The following is a 22,832-nucleotide window of genomic DNA, read 5'->3' as shown; positions in this document are numbered from 1 at the left end:
ATTATCATTGATATGGTTATATTTATAAATGAACTGTTTACAAAATTTAAAATTTGTGAAAAACCTTAGTTTTTCTACCTCAGGCATAGATTACCTTAGCTGTATTTGGCAAAACCTTTAGGAATTTTGGTCCTCAATGCTCTTCAACTTCGTACTTTATTTGACCTTTTTAACTTTTTTGGATTCGAGCGTCACTGATGAGTCTTTTGTAGACGAAACGCGCGTCTGGCGTATATACAAAATTAAGTCCTGGTATCTATGATGAGTTTATTTGTTAGTCTTGTATGATTTTTAATTTTAGTTTCTTGTGTATATTATGGAGTTTAGAATGACATCCATTATCACTGAACTAGTATATATTTTTGTTTAGGGGCCAGCTAAAGCACACATCCAGGTGCAGGAGTTTCTCGCTGCATTAAAGACACATTGGTGGCCTTCTGCTGTTGTCTGCTCTTTGGTCGGGTTGTTGTCTCTTTGACATATTCCCCCATTTCCATTCTAATTTTTATTGTAAATGGTCAACTTTTTTATAATATAAGCTCTATCTATAAACAATAATAAACTACATACCCATTGCCTGGTATCGGACACTTATTGTTGTTGGATGATGTAACACCAATACTTCAGATTCAAACTCCCAGCAGGCTTTAGGTTCTATCTTCGGCGATACCATTACCATACCTTTTCTAATTGTTGATCTTTTAATCTAATAAAATGATTAAACTTGGTTCAATTTAAGAAACACATTTTTGCTAAAACAAATTGTGATGAACACCATACAAGACTATTCTTTTTTAGCCAAGGGATGGTCAGTTTATATTCAATCTATGAGTTTGACTGTCCCTTTGGTATCTTTTGCCCCTCCTGCTTATCAGTGAAATATACATGTATGCTATAAATAACAAATGTGTTATCCTTTTTTTCAATAAAAGATTGTCTAAAAACAAAACCAACAAGAATGTGTCCATAGTACACGAATGCCCCACTTGCACTATCATTTTCTATGTTCAGTGGACTGTGAAATTGGGGTCAAAACTTTAATTTGGAATTAAAATTAGAAAGATCATATCATAGGGAACATGTGTACTAAGTTTCAAGTTGATGTAACTTTAACTTCATCAAAAACTACCTTGACCAAAAACTTTAACCTGAACTTCGCACTATCATTTTCTATATTCAGTGGACCATGAAATTGGGGTCAAAACTATAATTTGGCAGTAAAATTAGAAAGATAATATCATGGGGAACATGTGTACTAAGTTTCAAGTTAATTGGACTTCTACTTCTTCAAAAACTACCTTGACCAAAAACTTTAACCTGAAGCGGACGGACGGACAGACGGACGGACGCACAGACGAACGGAGGCACAGACCAGAAAACATAATGCCCATCTACTATCGTAGATGGGGCATAAAAATAAAATAGGGTGTGATAACTCCTGTTAAGAAAAGGGTATCAATCTTTAATAACCTCTTATCAATATACGCACCAGATGGATATTTCTGCTTCACATGTTCAAAATAATTAGTTGTCATTCTTTATAGATCAATAGATAACTGATGTATCAGTATATACTCATTATTGACAAACAGATGGACAAACAAGTGAAAACATTAAGCCACTCTCTAGATCAATGCAGGGGTCAAATACATGTCATATTATCATTCTACCTAAAAGATCTGACTCAATAACAATGATTATATTAAAAGAACAATAAAATTTTACAAATAAGGAGGTAAAACAAACCTTTTTAAGAGCAAATGAAGCAGTTTGTCCACCTCTGACCTCTTTGACTGGCATTCGTTTTCTATGTATACTTTTAACAGCTATTGGTTGGAAGTTTCCTAAGGCATCAGGCCCTAACATAAGTACATCGTTGATTCTGATACTGCCTTGTAATAAAGTTCCTGATACAACAGTTCCCACACCCTATGAAATAAACACAATAATGTCAAATAATGAACCATTTCTATGATCTATTTAAGGAATGACTGTGATATTTTTTCTGTCTATGAAGAAATAACATTAAAAATTTGGTGCACACTGAATAACACGCGTAGCGGGTTATTTAACAGTGTGCATCACATTTTTTATGTTATTTCGAAAATAGACAGAAAAAATATTACAATCATTTCTTATAATTCAATCCTAAATTTCATTTTAAACCGTAGAAAACCATGAAAAAACGTTGATGACGTCACGGTCACATGACTAAATTATGTCTATGGGCTCATAACAAAATAACCTCAGCCAATCAGAAGACGCGTTACATCCAAAATTAAATTATAAATATATAGCAATAACAAAATGTCAATGTTCAATGTACATGTATAAGTAAAAAGTGGTTTTCAACTTGTCTGGGAAGATTTCTGGTTCATTAGATTATTTGTACATCAAGTTTAAATTTAATATTTACAGTAAGTGACCCTTGCATGTGGACATTTCACATGTTTACAGTTTGTACTTAGAAAATCGAAATAGAAAATGTCAAATGAGTTAATCCAAAGTAGAAAATGTCAAAATAGATAATCCAGTGTGCAGAATCTCTAGTTAGATAATTTCATCTGTGCTTTTAAGCGTTCTTGATTTTTAGGTGTAATGTTAATCATTTTCATGCTAAATTAGGACAATTTATGGGGGAAAATGTATTTTACTCCTGAACCAGCCACTGAATGTACCTTTATTTTAATAATTCATCTAGCTAGTAAACAATAAAACTAAAATTAATCAACTTTAGGCAAATAAATATGTTGTAACACGACTAATATTGTAAGTTGAAAGATTCCAAATTCAGTAACCAATAGAATTACTCATCACTATTTTACAAAATTTTCCTTCAATCTTAATGACTAATAATTTCCTTTCTCAGCACAGTAGATTGACATGAAAAAATATCACTAGAAACTTAGGGTGCACATGCCTGTTGTCAATGAAATTAACAATGATGACATAGATAAATAGCAATAAACAAATTATCATTGGTCATCTCGACTCGGTTGCTTTACTCACTGCTGCCTTATCGGCTCAAGTGAGAAAATCAATCTCATTGAGATGATCAACGATAATCTTTATATATTACATCTTTTGAATCTCTGTTTATTTGTTTTAATGATATAAGAGTCGCATTCATTGTGATATGGATCTTTAAATATTATTTATAATTCACAGGGTTATCATTATTTATTTACCGGCACAGAAAATGTATCATCTATCTGGAACTCCGCTGGTGCTGCTGGCAGACTTTTTAATCGTGTTGATAGAAGGTTCATAAAGGTTTGTAGCAGAGGTAAGTTTTCTCCACTTACATTGGACACTTGGAAAATTGGACACATTCTGAAAAACAAAAAAATTCTGTCAAAAGTATATATATACCAACTATTACAGTAACTACAGAAAACAAACAGTTGCTAGCACAAATTACTGTAAATTCAGAATTATTGCAAAAAAATGCAACAGGGTTATAATCCCAAAAATTTGAAGTCGCATTTTAAAATTTTGTGTATGAATTAAACAAGATTTTTCTCAATATTTCAAAAATTCAAGTAAAATTTTAGACTAAAATAACAAAATCGCAATAATAAATGCATGCAATAATTTCTGAATTTTCAGTAGTCAATAGGTTAATCTCACTAATGATAACAGATTTTTTACCTTCACAGTGTCATTCTGAATACATTCAATATAACACACTTAATGTTATCATGATTATGATCAGACAACAAAAAAATCAACACTTAATGTAGAGCACGGTATCTTAGTCGTGGCTTGGGCTCTTTTGTCAGAAAAGTGTTTTGGACTCTTGTCAATAAAAAATATTGTTTTCATTTTTTGAGTTGGCAATCTCCCGATAAAGCTTCTGATTAAATTGCTTATTCATTGTTATTCGTGCATCCACCTATTTGACCAAGGGTCTTGCTGCTGGAAACAATTAGGAGATAACTGCATTGTATTTTAAGCTCCAACGGCATCAATTGGGGATTTGATGGTCGCAAATTAAGTTTACTGGCGACGCGTTAGCGGAGACAGTAAACGGGTTTTTGCGACTTTCAAATCCCCAATTGATGCTGTCGGAGCTTAAAATACAATATTGTTATCTCCATTCTAATGAAACTGACAGAAAACAACGTTAAAACATGTAATTAAAATCTGTCATATGCTGTCTGCGCTTGCGCGTACGTCCAATAGCATCAATTGTCAATTGATGCCATGTAAAAAAGTGACGTTATCCAATCAAAATGAATGTTACAAACGTTGTTGCATTAGAATAATTATTTACTCAATTCAACCCCTGGTTGATGTAGGAAACAAATTAATTTAAATTAACAGCTTGTTTCAGCACCCTATTAATTGTTCAATTGCTTTAATATGTAAATGTCAAATTGTGTACATTATGCAACTTAAATTTAATTAAAAAAATACGTTTACACTAGCTCTTGGTCATTATTTTATTGAAACAACGGTGTGAATTAAATTCATTACTGCTCTTGTCAGTATTGTTCTTACCTTTCAGAAGTGAAATTCATGGCTGAAACGATCACATCGTCCTGGTTCTGGACCATGACAGGAATCTTCCTACAACCGGGAGACTTCAGAATTCTGGTTAATAATTTTAAGGTTTCAGCAAGGACATTTGGAGGACACATGTCAATCTTTGTAACAACAACAAACACAGGAACATTTAATGCCAGAGCTAATCCCAAGTGTTCTTTGGTCATACCTATAACACCAGCATTTGATCCAACCTGAAATACAAAGGATTTTAATATAGTGGTGTTTAACAATATAATATAACAGGAGATAAGTTAATGAAATAATAACCAGACAAAGCAATAGGCACACAAAGAGGGTGGTTTCAGATCTTTTTTCACCTCACCATATACTGTGGAATCATTATTATTCGTGGGATACAAATTTTCTATGATTTTCTGGTTAAAGGTGAACCACAAATTCAAATGTTAAACTTAATAGTACAATTTTTCAATATGACTGCATGCAGACCTTGGTAAAAACCACCAAATCAAATTCCCATATAAAAAAAAGTTTCTTCAATTAACGAAAGATTGGTACCAAGGAAAATAAATTAATCCACAGTTTATGCTCCTGTGTCTGTCAAAAATCTGAAACATACTGTTTCTGATTGTTTATTGCTGAATCTGACTATTTTGTTAACATTATGGATGGCTTTTTTTTTTTTATAGTAGCTGATAAATTTATTCACATCTTTTCTAGACTAAGCAAATTAGAGCTTAACATACTGAAAGTCATTTGTCGTTTGTTGAAGATCTTTATTGACATCCAGATGGATTTTATCTTTTTATTGCTTCCTCAATGAGATAAACCCATATTTTCTTTAGTTCTTATAAGACATGCATCTATCAAGTATTTGACAGAATTAACATACAATAAATGGGGAATGTGTTGATGGGGTCACAGATGATGCCCCCGCTTGCATATAATATAAAGATATAAAGGGGCATAACTCAAGAATTGTATAAGTGAAGCTACCCAAATTTGAACTTGATCGAGTTTTGTAGTAATAAGCATTGGGCCAAAATAAATAAATAGTGTGGTTCCTATTTCACCCTGAAAAAATTAGGTAGGGTAGGTAGGTAAAACATTTTATTTTATGAAAACTTTTTATTTTTTTCTATCGATGACAGCAGAAACCAGGTGCTCCGCAGGGCGCAGCTTTATACGACCGCAGAGGTCGAACCCTGAACAGTTGGGGCAAGTATGGACAAAACATTCAAGCGTGATACAGCTCTGAATTTGGATTGTGATCAAATTTTTGACATTACATGGTTTTTTTTTACACAAAACAAATGTCAAGATTTTACAAATCAATTAAAGATTTCTTCTTCAAACTTTTTAAATCTAAAATTAAATAGTTGATCATGACACAGCATAGGTTTCTAACACAGAACGAATGTGGTCTAATGAACTTAAAAGTTTTTTTTTGCCTTTGAGCAATTCACTATATGCTGTTGAATATTAATCCTCTCAAAAAAATGTTTGAAGAAATTTTCTTTTTATTTATGAAATCTGAAATGAGAAAAATTTAACCCCCCCCCTTTTTTCACATCCCCGTTTCCCTTTTTCCAAAACTGATATCAATTCAAATTTCTAATGGAGTTTGCAACAATAAGTACTCTTTTAAATACATCATAAAATATTAAAATGTAAAATAAAGTGCTTGTTATCACTGAATGGTAAAGATTGGTTGGTAGTAAAAGTGAATATACATTGTTTATTGTATAAAACAATAAAAAAAACTTCATCAGCAACATTTTATATTGGCAAATTTCCAATGAAGTTATTTACATAAAGTTATTGGCAAATAAAAATAGAAAATGACATCATAGTCATGTCTGGCAAATGTCCAACATACATTATCTAAAAACATTTTAGATAAGATAAGGAAAAAAAGCTTCATCAGCAACATTTTATATTGGCAAATTTCCAATGAAGTTATTTACATAAAGTTATTGGCAAATAAAAATAGAAAATGACATCATAGTCATGTCTGGCAAATTTCCAACATATATTATCAACTACTATTCTATACAAAGAAAGATAACTCCAATTGAAAATTAATTGCTATTGCACAATATTGTGCAATTAGATATTTCTTGCTATTGTGCAATACTGTGCAATTGAAAATTTCTTGCTATTGCACAATACTTGATATGGAATCCTGATTTGGACCAACTTGAAAACTGGGCCCATAATCAAAAATCAAAGTACATATTTAGATAAAGCATATCAAATAAGCCCAAGAATTTAATTTTTGTTAAAATCAAACTTAGTTTAATTTTGGACCCTTTGGACCTTAATGTAGACCAATTTGAAAACTGGACCAAAAATTAAGAATCTACATACACAGTTAGATTTGGCATATCAAAGAACCCCAATTATTCAATTTTTGATGAAATCAAACAAAGTTTAATTTTGGACCCCCATTTGGACCAACTTGAAAACTAGGCCAATAATTAAAAATCTAAGTACATTTTTAAATTCAGCATATCAAAGAACCCCAAGGATTCAATTTTTGTTAAAATCAAACTAAGTTTAATTTTGGACCCTTTGGACCTTAATGTATACCAATTTGAAAACGGGACCAAAAATTAAGAATCTACATACATAGTTAGATTCAGCATATCAAAGAACCCAAATTATTCAATTTTTGATAAAATCAAACAAAGTTTAAATCTGGACCCTTTGGGCCCTTTATTCCTAAACTGTTGGGACCAAAACTCCCAAAATCAATACCAACCTTCCTTTTATGGTCATAAACCTTGTGTTTAAATTTCATAGATTTCTATTTACTTATACTAAAGTTATGGTGCGAAAACCAAGAAAAATGCTTATTTGGGTCCCTTTTTGGCCCCTAATTCCTAAAATTTGGGACCTAAACTCCCAAAATCAATACCAACCTTCCTTTTGTGGTCATAAACATTGTGTTTAAATTTCATTGATTTCTATTTACTTAAACTAAAGTTATTGTGCGAAAACCAAGAATAATGCTTATTTGGGCCCTTTTTTGGCCCCTAATTCCTAAACTGTTGGAACCAAAACTCCCAAAATCAATCCCAACCTTTCTTTTGTGGTCATAAACCTTATGTCAAAATTTCATAGATTTCTATTTACTTAAACTAAAGTTATAGTGCGAAAACCAAGAAAATGCTTATTTGGGCCCTTTTTGGCCCCTAATTCCTAAAATGTTGGGACTAAAACTCCCAAAATCAATCCCAACCTTCCTTTTGTGGTCATAAACCTTGTGTTAAAATTTCATAGATTTCTATTCACTTTTACTAAAGTTAGAGTGCGAAAACTAAAAGTATTCGGACGACGACGACGCCGACGCCAACGTGATAGCAATATACGACGAAAATTTTTTCAAATTTTGCGGTCGTATAAAAATCAATCCATACCTTCCTTTTGTGGTCATAAACCTTGTGTTAAAATTTCATTGATTTCTATTTACTTATACTAAAGTTATTATGCGAAAACCAAGAATAATGCTTATTTGGGCCCTTTTTTGGCCCTTATTTCCTAAACTGTTGGAACCAAAACTCCCAAAATCAATCCCAACCTTCCTTTTGTGGTCATAAACCTTTTGTCAAAATTTCATAGATTTCTATTCACTTAAACTAAAGTTATAGTGCGAAAACCAAGAAAATGCTTATTTGGGCCCTTTTTGGCCCCCAATTCCTAAAATGTTGGGACCAAAACTCCCAAAATCAATCCCAACCTTCCTTTTGTGGTCATAAACCTTGTGTTAAAATTTCATTGATTCTATTCACTTTTACTAAAGTTAGAGTGCGAAAACTAAAAGTATTCGGACGACGACGACGCCAACGACGTGATAGCAATATACGACCAAAAAATTAAAATTTTTGCGGTCGTATAAAAAGGTTACAAATGAAATCATTTGCCTGCATGTTTTTTTTTGATATGTAGAATAGCACTTAAATCTTCAGCTTTTTTTAATTTTCTGTGTAAGAAATATGAAAATAAACTAATGCAAATTTTATGCATTTCGTGGGTCGTAATAGAAATGTGTTCTTGCCGATTAATTATCTTAAAGCAAAAATGGCAGCGAAAAATCTGGCATAGTATTATTATGTTTGGCCTCGTTAACCTAACAATGTAAATGAAACACAGGGTATACATGTGGGAACAGATTCCTATCCTTTTTTTTTCAGTAGTGAAACACATTGCAAATTGATGCTAAGCAGCAGTTTATTATGATTTTTCGAGGGGTAATACTCTTGCACCCTCTGTATTTAATATATAGATGTGTTTTGATGTTTGACAGACTTAAATCTTGTCGAGTGGTGTTCTGACAATATTAAAATTCCAGGTTTTGAGAAGAGTGAGAGTGCGAAATATTTGCCTTATTAAATGTATTGAAAAAAAATTGTTGATATTAATAGGACATGCATTTTTCTTCTCTAATATAAACTGTTGTGGGACTAGCCAGAGAAATATTATAGAATGAAAGAAGACATGGTGCCAGGGCAGATTCATTTATAAATGAACATGAATCATACACCATGTCTGCCTACTGGGGAAAGCTTTCTATTTCTCATTACACATTGTCTGCCCATTTGCCGTCATTAACTCAAACTGTCAAATGCTCCAAAGCAAAAAACAGCCGTTTAAGTTGCGTCCTGAGAACAATTGTTTACAACATTCATAAGAGCATTTTTTACTAAAAAAAAGATGGAATTTGATTTTAGAATTAAATTGATCTCATTTTACTTTTAAAATATTTGTCAATTAACCGACAGAATTAGATACAGTCTGTCCATCCTGAAACAATTCTGACTTTTGGTCCAAAGAAGCACAGGTAAAAAACGAGATTTTGTTAATATATGTATATATATTGAATGAATCCATGACAAATCGCCCCACTGGCAAATTGCCCCACTCCTAATCGCCCCACTTTTTCACAAACTCGCCCCACTTTATAAAAAATCGCCCCACTCTTGTTTACTAACTCGCCCCACTTATGAAAAAAGGGTAAAATCCCATTGCAAAAAGATTGAACAACATACCCCATTTATGAAAAGGGTTGAAATCCCTCTGAAATAAGGTTTGCCAACTAGCCCCACTCGGGACAAATAGATAAACCACAATGAATTTATTAGTGTCAACTCGCCCCACTTATGAAAAAAGATGCAATCCCGTTGTATATCTATGTCCCTGCCCCACTTCAATACTTATGAAAACCTTGGTGAGGTGCTATAACATCAAATTGCTGTTAATTGAAATCCTTCAATTGTATGATTTATATGATACAATTAACAGGTTTCTTTTCAATTGTTATACAACTAAGCTTAAAAGTATAAAGTTATTCTCCAATGAATGATACGAAAATGTATTTGCAATTATATTTTAAGAATGTTAAACATCATTCAACTTAACAAATAATGGTTTAATACATTTCTTTTTTTTTGGTATTCTGTGTAAATTAGTTTTCATTTAAGTGGGGCAGAGAGAGACATATATACACATATATGTCTCTGAGTGGGGCTAGTTGGAAGACCTGGAAATTATATATTGAAGTAGATTTTACCTTTTTTTCAATAAGTGGGGAGAGTTGACCGGGGAAAAATTATCGGGATTTAACCCTTTTCACAAGTGAGGCGAGTTGGTAAACCCGTTTGGGGCGATTTTTTTTAATAGTGGGGCGAGTTTGTGAAAAAGTGGGGCGTTTTGCCAGTGGGGCGATTTGTCCTGCTTCCTATTGAATACATTATTTTAAAAATTTCGTCCTGTACCTGTCCTGTGCAAAGAAGTTGAGCAAAATGCGTCAACTTCATATTTTTTTCGTCTATAGGTCCATCATGGTGTTCTTCAAAAAGATTCATCATATCGCAATTATCCGGAATTAATGTCATTATATTTTGCAACCATGTGATGGAATTTCGCATATTTGACAGCTAATACGCTGCACGGTTGTCGAAAAGCCATACTTGTTTATTCAAAATCTTGATTCTTAAAACGCTTTACCTGGTCATATTGGTGGTTGCTTTCAAACATTTTGAAGATCTGCAGTTTTCTAAACGAAAAGTCGGATCCCGACAGATTGAAAAATCCGGATTTTTAATATTTTTATTTTTTTTGGTCAATAAAATGTTTAGGGTCGGCGTCAAAAACGGAGGTAGGGTCGGGAAACCGGAAACACACTATTAATTTATTTTGGCCTTGTGTATAAGCTTTAGGCAAACTAAAGTTAGAAAACGGACAATTTCATCATTTTTTTCCATATGAAAAGGGACACAACTCTAGAACAGTTATAGTGACGCCACAAAAATTCACTCTTGATCTGTGTTTTGTGATAATAAGCATTGTGTATAAGTTTCATACATTTGGTTGACACAAATAAAAGTAAGTGAACAGAACAAACTTTTGGATGTACAGACATAAATACAAATGGCGAAGAGTAAAACTTAATGCCCGCTCCGTCATGTTTGGGGCGTAAATAAAAATAAATAAAAGGCTTCCTACCATTAACATTGCAAAATCAGGCGCATGTCCAGTCATACCAAACACTGTTGTCTTTAAGTACTTTTCGTGGCCTGCTAAATCTATAAATGTTATCACCTACAAAACAAAGCATAACATGAGTTATTCACTCTCATTATTATTATCTTTAATTTTACACCTGAACATGCTGAACAACATACATAAAATAATATGATACAAATGTAGAAACTATTTGTTTTGTGTATTGAAGTATATTTGCTCCTATCCTTTTATGGATTTAAAATATAAATCATACTATAAACCCATAAAAAAAACCAGGCATTATCATAATAAGTGCTAAAATAAATGATCCCTATTTTACACAATTTTCCTTTGGTCTTACTAAAACAGTAGAGGGGTATGAAAAATTATTGCTAGAAACTAAGGGTGCACATGCCATTGTCAATGCAATTAAAAATTTCATCATCGGTAATAAGTGATAACCAGGTGCTCCGCAGGGCGCAGCTTTATACGACCGCAGAGGTCGAACCCTCAACAGTTGGGGCAAGTATGGACAAAACATTCAAGCGTGATACAGCTCTGAATTTGGATTGTGATCAAATTTTTGACATTACATGTTTTTTTTTACACAAAACAAATGTCAAGATTTTACAAATCAATTAAAGATTTCTTCTTCAAACTTTTTAAATCTAAAATTAAATAGTTGACACAGCATAGGTTTCTGACACAGAATGAATGTGGTCTAATGAACTTAAAATATTTTTTTTGCCTTTGAGCAATTCACTATGCTGTTGAATATTAATCCTCTCAAAAAAATGTTTGAAGAAATTTTCTTTTTATTTATGAAATCTGAAATGAGAAAAATTTAAACCCCCCCTTTTTTTTCACATCCCCGTTTCCCTTTTTCCAAAACTGATATCAATTCAAATTTCTAATGGAGTTTGCAACAATAACTACTCTTTTAAATATATCATAAAATATTTAAATGTAAAATAAAGTGCTTGTTATCACTGAATGGTAAAGATTGGTTGGTAGTAAAAGTGAATATACATTGTTTATTGTATAAAACAATAAAAAAAACTTCATCAGCAACATTTTATATTGGCAAATTTCCAATGAAGTTATTTACATAAAGTTATTGGCAAATAAAAATAGAAAATGACATCATAGTCATGTCTGGCAAATGTCCAACATACATTATCTAAAAACATTTTAGATAAGATAAGGAAAAAAAGCTTCATCAGCAACATTTTATATTGGCAAATTTCCAATGAAGTTATTTACATAAAGTTATTGGCAAATAAAAATAGAAAATGACATCAGTCATGTCTGGCAAATTTCCAACATATATTATCAACTTCTATTCTATACAAAGAAAGATAACTCCAATTGAAAATTAATTGCTATTGCACAATATTGTGCAATTAGATATTTCTTGCTATTGTGCAATACTGTTCAATTGAAAATATCTGCTATTGCACAATACTTGATATGGAATCCTGATTTGGACCAACTTGAAAACTGGGCCCATAATCAAAAATCAAAGTACATATTTAGATAAAGCATATCAAATAAGCCCAAGAATTTAATTTTTGTTAAAATCAAACTTAGTTTAATTTTGGACCCTTTGGACCTTAATGTAGACCATTTGAAAACTGGACCAAAAATTAAGAATCTACATACACAGTTAGATTTGGCATATCAAAGAACCCATTTATTCAATTTTTGATGAACAAAGTTTAATTTTGGACCCCCATTTGGACCAACTTGAAAACTAGGCCAATAATTAAAAATCTAAGTACATTTCTAAATTCAGCATATCAAACAACCCCCAGGATTCAATTTTTGTTAAAATCAAACTAAGTTTAATTTTGGACCCTTTGGACCTTAATGTAGACCAATTTGAAAACGGGACCAAAAATTAAGAATCTGCATACACAGTTAGATTCGGCATACCAAAGAACCCCAATTATTCAATTTTTGATGAAATCAAACAAAGTTTAATTTGGACCCTTTGGGCCCTTTATTCCTAAACTGTTGGGACCAAAACTCCCAAAATCAATACCAACCTTCCTTTTATGGTCATAAACCTTGTGTTTAAATTTCATAGATTTCTATTTACTTAAACTAAAGTTATTGTGCGAAAACCAAGAATAATGCTTATTTGGGCCCTTTTTTTGCCCCTAATTCCTAAACCGTTGGAACCAAAACTCCCAAAATCAATCCCAACCTTTCTTTTGTGGTCATAAACCTTGTGTCAAAATTTCATAGATTTCTATTAACTTAAACTAAAGTTATAGTGCGAAAACCAAGAAAATGCTTATTTGGGCCCTTTTTGGCCCCTTATTCCTAAAATGTTGGGACCAAAACTCCCAAAATCAATCCCAACCTTCCTTTTGTGGTCATAAACCTTATGTTAAAATTTCATAGATTTCTATTCACTTTTACTAAAGTTAGAGTGCGAAAACTAAAAGTATTCGGACGACGACGACGCCAACGTGATAGCAATATACGACGAAAAAATTTTCAAATTTTGCGGTCGTATAAAAAGATTATCATTGGTCATCTCAACTCGATAGCTTTTCTCACTTTCGCAGTATTGGCTCAAGCTATAAGTATTGGATATCTTTTATATAGCTGTAATTATTCACTGCTTTATAGAGTATATCAACACTGGTAAAGTTTTAATGAGTTTCATACCTTCGCTGATTCTTCACAGATTCTGACCCAATCTAAGTTCCCATGTTCTGGTTTATTGACCACTTTTCCTGTGGCATCAAACCCTAAGATATCATTCCCTACGCTACTTGTTCTCCCAGATTCCATCTCGTGTTTGTGTCGGAATAATTTCTGTCTTGCATGTCCTCTACCATTATCTAATTCCCCGTGTGTCAATACACCAAGTAAAGTACTTTTTCCTGCATCTACATTTCCAACTACGGCAACCCTAAAAGTTAGAAAAAGAATTATCCAAGTTTTTGTCGTTACAAATCAAGTTGACATTCTTGAAGGGATCAGTTCAGAGTGGTCAACTATACCAAACAAATAGTGTAAACAAATACACAGCAAAAATATTTTGTTTCCAAAATAGTATATGTTCATATAAAATGTTGGCGAAATATTTATCAATACATTTGGCTTGTTAGACAGATTAATGCCCTTTCAAACCTTTGTTAACTGAGAAAACTGAGTTATATAAAAAAAATAATCCAAAATCATATTAATTACAATGTATAATTATATTCTCTACTGTAGTGATCTTTATTTACCTAACTTCCATGAAGTCCAATGGTTCTAACTTTTTTCTCAAAAGATACTCATGAACACACCCATCTACTTCTCGTTTGTCCCTTAACAGAACCATTTCCAAACCTAGAGTTTGAGCGATCATTTTCAATGTAGCTGCACTAGCCTGGAGATCTTCTTCATTTAGACCGGGTGTTTCTCCATCTAAAAATAAAAAAAAACCAAAAATATACTATACTGAACATTCAAGGAAAAATTCAAAACAGAAAGTCCTTAATCAATTGGCAAAATAAAAAGTTAATCAAGCAAATGGAAAACAACTAGACGTTGTGGGCTTTGCTCATTGTTGAAGGCTGTACGGTGACCTATAGTTGTTAATGTCTGTGTCATTTTGGTCTTTTGTGGATAGTTGTCTCATTGGCAATCATACCACATCTTCTTTTTAATATAGACAGATAGTTTGTGATACATTATCATTTATTGTTTGTCATATATCAACCTGTTTGTTTACTTATTTCAATTTTTTCCCATTTGGAAGTATGCACATTTTATATCTCAATATACATGATATATGGTATGCATTTTGATACCTTTTTTGAAGGCCATACAGTGACATTTAATTGCTTAAATCAAAGTCATTTTGGAGTCTGGTAGATAGTTGCATGATTGGAGTTTTTAATATATTTCCTAATTTTTGTATAGATATGTACATAATCGATTTCATCATACATTTAGTCAGACATTTTTTCCCTTCAAATGGTAACTATAATCCTGTCCTTAAAATGCTTAAATAAAAATGAAATGTTTACCTCCAGTTCCTATTTCATAGATTGTCTCCCCTTGTCCTTCTTCTATTCTGTCCTTGATCACATCACAAATATATTCATATTCTTCATGATTAGGACTGATGAAAGATGTCTGAAATCAAATTGTCAAAATTATAAATGTTTACCCTCCTAAGTTTGAGACTTAATAGCTTTAACTATTGCTTTAAATATATGTTTAAACAGAATATACATCTATACATGCCCTAGACATAAAAATAAATAAAGTGTCTGTGTATTACATGTACATCCATGTTTAATTTAGAAAAACAAAACATTAAAAACCTTGTTTGACACTTCCACATATTCATGTGCTTTTCCCAACCCATGAATCTCAGGTTGTCACATACTATACGATAAACTCTTAATGGTGTTTTTTTACAAGAATTGGGTGATGATGGCAAATCTTTCATACTTAAAAGTTAAATTCATACAAAATTTGTCTAAATGATTTAGAGCTTGACATATTGTATGGACTCTCCTCTTTTGTTCAAGATCAAATTTATAGATGTCTTGGGCTGTTTGTCTCTTTTGGTTGCTTTTTCTTTGATCATGTTGATGTATATAACCCACATATCCTTTTGTCACATTCAAATGTCCAATTTTATGAATGTTACCAAATATAGATATAAATGTAAATAAATACCTTTGAAGTGAGTGGTGAGGCATCTACTTCAATGTCATGTCCTGGGGTAAACAAATTCCCCTCAGGGTCTTCAGCTGTGTCCAGTTCTGGGTCTCTAGGACTGATTGCTGGCGACGGCATGTCAACTGCCGCTGCCATTTTTTAAATATTTTTTTTCTTTTTCTTTTGTTATAAAAATCTTGCAGACAGTTGTTTTATAGCGATGGTATATTTCAAAATTTGCACACTTTTGATTTTATAACTGATTTGTTTAATGTCTTTTGGGTAAGACAAGTTGTTACCTGAAATTAAAAAAAATCTTAATGAACAATGTATTCATTGAATTAGACAAGTCTTACATGTTTGATTTTGTTATTTATCATGTTTATGTCTATATATAGTCTGCCAATAAATTCCACTTGTGATCATCTCTGAGACAAGGATTATGCAATTGAACATGCAAACCTAGGGACATGATCACAACTACATTTGTACTTCAGAATCAAAGGGAAAAGTTACTTCCCTTTTTTCTCTTTTTTAAATTGATGAGAAGTTGTCAGACTTGACAGAGAAGTGATTGTGTGTTTGCAGCATTTTAATGAACCATGTCAACACAATGTATCTCATATTAGGCCAAATAAAAATATATGTGTGGTTCCAGTTACATCCTTTTAAAAAATAGGGTCGGTAGGTCAGCAATTTTTTTTCTTAATTTTTATTTTTGATTGCCAAATCCGTAAAAAAATTGTTTGTTCTGAATTTGAATTCAGTATTACATGTATATACATGGTTATATGAAACAATGTATGACCAAACCAGAAGGTCGCCAATTTACAAGTAATTGGATGCAAAATGAACAGTTGTGTTACTTTTTTAGTTAATTTTGTTTCATTCTGTTATGAATTTGCTGCATTTTAACCATAACAATATCAAAATTTTCGTTTGAAAATCTATTTTTTAGAAATGAAAAAAAGTTTTAAGGTCAGGTGGTTCAAACTAGGAACAGTCAGGTGACTGGATCTACATGTACACATATATTTCTATTTGGTCTAAGCAAGAATTGACACTGCATGTACATTGTACATGTAAAAATGTATCTAGGAGCACCTTTGAATATGAGAATTTTGCTTCAAGAAAGATAACTCAATTATTATTTTTACATCATGTCCATAGACTAAGAGAATTACTCAAGATCTGTCTGTGATCTTTCTTCAACCTTTAAGACATGTAGTTTATGATATCTTTTGAATTACAGTCTGAGAGCAAACTTACCATTACCTCAAGTCCATATATAGTAGCTACATTGTATTTCAATAAGGAATTCCACTGGCAGTCTCCACTTTTGCATCATGCAAAAATATGAAAATTGTGGTGATCAAAATTCATAAAATCATTAATGGCAAAAAAATTTGGAGATAAAAATATAAAAGTTCGATTTAGTCCATATTGCTTACTGTACTTCAGGTTTCCTTTTTCTTGGACTTATCCCTAATCACTCATTGATTCAGGATTTACATCATGTACATTGATTTGTTACGATATTGATAGAAAATCAATAATCAGCTGATTGCATTTTATAGCTATTGGCAACAATGGACTAATGAATAAAAAATGTTGTTTGTATTGTTACATGAACATGTCAGATGAAATGGTGTGTTAAATAGCGACACATGTCACCTTAAGGATTTATTTACAACTTTGATTCAAATTGTTGTATTATTGAGTGTACATGTACTTCACCATGGTTTAAGCAACATCTTGAGACATAGTACTACGTCTCCTCATTTTCTTATGACAATGGTCTGGAAGTAAACGTTTGTTTTATTATTGATTTTTCATTTATTAAAAATGTTTGGATAATTATAAGACAACAGTATGGCAAAATGATTTTTTGTTTTTTTAGTTGGAAAGAATTTAAATAAAAAATATGATTATTTCAGTGGGGAAAACAAAAATGAAAGTGGCAAAAGTCATGAAAATGTATCAATGTTTTGGCAAAAGAGGTGGCGAAAAGGAAAATTGACCCCTGATTTCAATTTTACATTTTGTAAACAATAGAGGCTCCCAAAGATGTCTTATGGTACATGCAACTACATGAAGATTGGAAACATGCAAATGTCTGTCCTGTTTTTAAAAAAGGTGATAAACACAACGCAATAAATTATAGACCCATATCTCTCACATGCATACTTTGTAAGATCATGGAACACATAATAGCCAGTAGTATGATGGACCATCTAGAAAATAACAATATTTTGTACGACCTTCAACACGGATTTCGAGCAAATAGATCATGCGAAACCCAACTAGTATCATTCATCCAAGAACTAGCAAAAAATAACAACAGTAACATCCAAACCGACATAATTGTGATGGACTTTGCCAAAGCCTTTGACAAAGTTCCTCACAAAAGACTTCTTTACAAACTGAAACATTATGGCATTGATGACAACACCTTAAAATGGATAGAAGATTTTCTCACATCTCGGACACAAACAGTGATTATTGATGGTGTTCAGTCAGACAAAATAAACGTAACATCTGGTGTTCCCCAAGGAACAGTTTTGGGTCCGATCCTTTTCCTTGTATACATAAATGACTTTAACGAATACATCAAACACAGTACCCTCAGATTATTTGCAGATGATAGCATAATTTATAAAACAATACAAAACAAAGAAGACACACAAAAACTGCAAGAAGATCTCACATCAGCTGCAAAATGGGAAAAGGACTGGCTCATGTCATTCCATCCAGACAAGTGCTCAGTCCTTCAGATAACAACTAAGAAAAATCCATTAAATTTTGACTATACTCTCCACCAACATGTACTTCAAAAAGAAACATCCACAAAATATCTGGGAATTACTATACAAACTGATCTAAAATGGAACAAACATGTAAACAATATCACAGCTGCAGCCACACAAAAGCTGAACTTTATTAAAAGGAATCTAAAAGTCAACTCAAAAACAGTCAAAGAAAAAGCATACATTGCACTTGTAAGACCAAAGCTAGAATACAGCAGCTGCGTCTGGGACCCGCACACCAAATCTCAAACACACCAACTTGAGATGGTCCAGCGCAGAGCAGCAAGGTACACCTGCAACAGATACCATAACACCAGCTCAGTCACTGAAATGCTACAAACTCTAAATTGGGCAACACTTGAGAAAAGGCGAATTAGAACCCGCATCATTTTCCTCTACAAAATTATACATCATCTTGTAGCCATATATCCGACAGACCTACTTACACAATCTGATACAAGAACACGTCAACATTCACATATTTACTCCTTCAGGCCCATACAAACCACTAAAACCACTAAAGATTCATACAAGTACTCTGTTGATGGAGTGCTGAATTATAAAGAAGAAGAAGAAGATGATACATGTACATATGTATGCAATTATTACTATATTTTTAGATCAATGTGAATGTATACTGAAAAAAGAAAATGAAAGTAAAAATTAAGCTGTAAATCATGCTGTTTGCAGGTATATATTTTAAGCCAAATCAATAAAGGCTGATTGATGACCAAGAAAAGTATGTTTAATCATTGAATAGAGTGACTAAAGCCCTCAAATAGTTTACTAGCAATTAAGATTTACATGTGTACATGTAGATCCAATCCTGATGTATTTTTATTCTTCATAGAAATACTCACATTTCTCAGGTAACCATTTGAAATTTCCTAATAAAAGCTATTAGGATATCCCTAAAATATTACATTTTCTATTATTCCATTTTAGTTTTAAGAATCGTTTATCAGGTTATTGGTGTTGTACACTTTTTCCCAGCTGGCAACATGTGCGTTCGCATATGGGAATCGACACGTATTTCACCAATCTACTAACTATATTTAAAGTTTTCCAATGAAAAATTATTTTATAGGACTTAATTGCCGACGCTGATGCAATACACCGGCAATATGAACTTTGCATTATGGATTATACCTTATAAAGAAAACATTGCGTTGCGCCACCATGTCATCTTTCTTTTCTTCGTATAAGCTTCCTATTATAAGGAACACCCCTTAACGGGTAATATTAAAATATTAAAAAAAGGGGGAAGAAACAGGGATAAAATATATTACATCAAGGTAAAATCCAGTGGTGGTGCGCTATACATAGACAGTGAATTGTAGAAAAAGAAAACCGAATCATAGCATATAAAAATATAAAATTATGTACATAAAAATAATAAACCGATCTACAGAAGTCATATAACTCAGATAATTAGTCAATCATATTACCAGAAAATAGCTTTCTTAAGAGCTTTATAACAATAAATATTTGCTACAAAACATAGTGATCTATATGTATAGTAACATTAATGACAATTTACAAAAGTTTAACTACTGTTTCACTTTTTCATTGTCTATGTTTCAGCATCCATATCTTAATTATAACTGTCAGCCGTCTAACTTTTTCAGTAGAGATATTCTTCTGTAATGAAGCTTGAAACAAAAGTGTCTGGTAAACGTTTCTAGCTTAAGAATTAACTCTTCTTTGAATCCAAGTTGTTTCATATATTTTGTACAGTCCAATACAAGTTGCGTAACTGCTAGTTTATTGTTAAATAGCAGTTCCCATGTTCCAGGAGGAGAGTTTTCAGTCACAAGTTGTTTAATGGGTGTGAAGTATTCTTTTCTCTCTTTGCATAGAACAGGACACTGTGTAAGAACATGCAAGATATCCTCTATTTCCCTGTGGCATAGCAGGCATGTGGGGTCAATCGTGTATTGGCTGAACTTGTGTTTGTCGGCTTGCACCATGTAAGTCCCTGTCAGCATCCTTACTTTAGTCGAGGCTTTTCGAATCTCTATCAGATTCTGCTCTACTGAGTCCCATACAGGATGAGTTGAGTTTGCGTTGCCAAAGTTGAGGTTTAAGAACTTTAAAGAAGACATTTGGTGAGCTTCCTCTTTGAGTCTGAGGGTCCAGAAGGATGAGATTTCTGTTTTTACTAATTTCTTCCAGGATAGTTTTGATGGAATTGGAATGTTTTTGTCAAAGATATCCGGTAGATTATATTTTGCTAGTAATAAGGCAGATTGGAAGAAGAAGCTATTGTTGTTGTCAAAGTTCACTGCAATTTGTCTGTTGATGATTTCTTTTATTTTATTGTTGGAGCAGGTTGTAAGGGAATGTAAAAATGTCAATTTTCTCTTGTGAATTTCTGCTTCTACAGGGAGAACTCCGAGAAGTAAGTATACCGCAGGTTTTGCTGTTCTTGTGGCAAGAGCTTGTATTACACGCAGTGTCCCAATATGGAACCTCTCCAGGATCTGAATCTGAGTTTTTGTTAAAGAAAGGATTTCAAGACCATATAGAAGTCTTGGTAGCACATATGTCCTATATATTGTGTAGGAGATTTTAGGGCTTAATCCATTTGTACCATGCAGTCCTGAATTCATAAGGGCATATTTTGTTCTTCGAGCAGATTTTACACGGTCTTCTATATTTACTTCATTTTCTTTTTTGCTTGATCTTTTTAGGCCTAAATGAGTAGTTTCATTGGAGAGTTCAATTACATTATCTGATAAGTTCCAGGTGTTTGTTCTGATATTCTTTGCAGATCCGTAGCAGATGACTTTAGATTTTGTTGGGTGGATATTGTAATGGTGTTGATTTGCATATCTTCCAATGGTGTTTAGCATTATTTGTAGTTCTGCTGGATCAGAGCTTATCAGAGCGATGTCGTCAGCACAGGTTGGCGTTCCACAGTATATATCTCCCAGACTGAATCCTGTTGCGTTTTTCTCTAATTCTACAAGGAGATCCTCTACAAATATTTTATACAGATGAGTTGACAATATTCCACCCTGCCTGACTCCTTGGAGTATATTAAAACTGTCACTAAGTTCTCCTTGCCATTTGACTTTGGAAGTAAGGCCAGAGTATAGATCTTTGATGACAAACCATAGATCTGGGTGTATCTTCCTATCTAGCGTTTTGTCATGGAGTATCAGATGCTGGACTACATCAAAGGCAGATTGGACATCAACAGTAGCCAGATAGAGAGTGTTGTTTTTCCGTTCACATTTGCATTCTGATATAATAAGACTAGCTATTAGAGGACATAGCCCTTCTGTAAATCCAAATTGTAGATCAGTGTTAGGAGTAATACTGAGTTTGCCAAGGATACAGAGTTCATGGAGTTTAGATATTACCGGGGTTACAGTGATTCCTCTATAGCTGGAGACTAGGCATTGATTTTTTTCCTTTTTAAGTACTGGAGTTAGAATTCCGGACTTGAATTCGATTGGGACAGTTCTGTTAATGAGTATGTTGTTAAATATCTTTGTAAGCGTCGGTGTGACTGTTTCTTTAGCAAGTTTTAGATGTTCTGCACATAGTCCGTACTCATCAGGTGATTTGCCACTGTTTAGATTGTCTATAGCTTTGGAGACGTCATCTTCTTTGTATGGTTCTATTGTTGTTTGTTGGTTGTATAGAACTTCTTCCACGGGATGCTGCCTTATTTGGCATAGTTCCAGATATGAGTTATCAAATTTTGATTCTTTTGGGATACTAAGATCTTCATAGTATTTTGCGAATGCCTTTCTCTGTATAGCAGGATTAAATTCTAATTCACCCTCTATATCTATACCAGTTGAATTTGTTCTAGGTTTAGATCTATTCCTGTTTATTAATTTGTAGAATAAGTCTGTGGATGGATTATCCATAATTTGCTGATATAACTTCAATCTATCTTCAGCATGTTCCTTTCTTTGTTGACTGCGGAGATTTTTCTTTTCTGCTTTTAGTTGTTTCCTGAATGGATGGTCTGCTTGTTTGCCTTCGGATTTCCATTTTGAGTATAGTTGCTTGCAATTTTTTAGATGTCTTTTTACTCTAGTTGAGGCCTTCCATTTTGGACCTTTCAGTTTGATGGGTTTGGTTGGTACTGCTTTATTTGAGGCTGTAAGTAAGGCTTTTGTGAAATTTTGGATACTGTTGGATTGATTTTGCGTCAGTTGCAGCTTTGAGACTTCAGTCTGAACAGATTCTATATATTGAGGGAGATCGGTCTGGTCCCATTGAAGTTTATGAACTGTTTGGATTTCTTTATTGGCTTTGGTTACACCAGTTGGTATGGTCATGTTAGTTACTACTGATACTGGCACATGAGCA

General features: G+C 32.8%; 1 protein-coding gene across 4 annotated transcripts in view; it reads right to left on the bottom strand.

Annotated features, from left to right (window-relative positions):
- Positions 1-22,832, bottom strand: part of LOC143044198 (GTP-binding protein 1-like) — a 29,431-nt gene that overhangs the window by 5,850 nt on the left and 749 nt on the right. Inside the window, exons 1-10 of one of the 4 annotated variants that reach the window (XM_076216099.1) lie at positions 19,650-19,690; positions 15,712-15,992; positions 15,051-15,159; positions 14,265-14,445; positions 13,696-13,942; positions 11,017-11,112; positions 4,504-4,742; positions 3,189-3,333; positions 1,747-1,929; positions 571-706 (exon numbers count right to left, since the gene is read on the bottom strand). In XM_076216099.1, the coding sequence (XP_076072214.1) occupies positions 571-706; positions 1,747-1,929; positions 3,189-3,333; positions 4,504-4,742; positions 11,017-11,112; positions 13,696-13,942; positions 14,265-14,445; positions 15,051-15,159; positions 15,712-15,849 (1,474 nt within the window). In that variant the 5' untranslated portion in view covers positions 15,850-15,992; positions 19,650-19,690. Of the gene's footprint in view, positions 1-570; positions 707-1,746; positions 1,930-3,188; positions 3,334-4,503; positions 4,743-11,016; positions 11,113-13,695; positions 13,943-14,264; positions 14,446-15,050; positions 15,160-15,711; positions 15,993-16,962; positions 17,013-19,360; positions 19,605-19,649; positions 19,691-22,832 lie in introns of those variants that run through there. The other 3 variants (XM_076216098.1, XM_076216100.1, XM_076216101.1) reach the window with 3 other exon arrangements.

This window comes from Mytilus galloprovincialis, chromosome 9 (assembly GCF_965363235.1).
Source record: "Mytilus galloprovincialis chromosome 9, xbMytGall1.hap1.1, whole genome shotgun sequence".
Taxonomy (NCBI): Eukaryota; Metazoa; Mollusca; class Bivalvia; order Mytilida; family Mytilidae; genus Mytilus; species Mytilus galloprovincialis.
The sequence above is the reverse complement of the archived record's forward strand: the minus strand, read 5'-3'. Positions and strand labels throughout refer to the sequence as shown.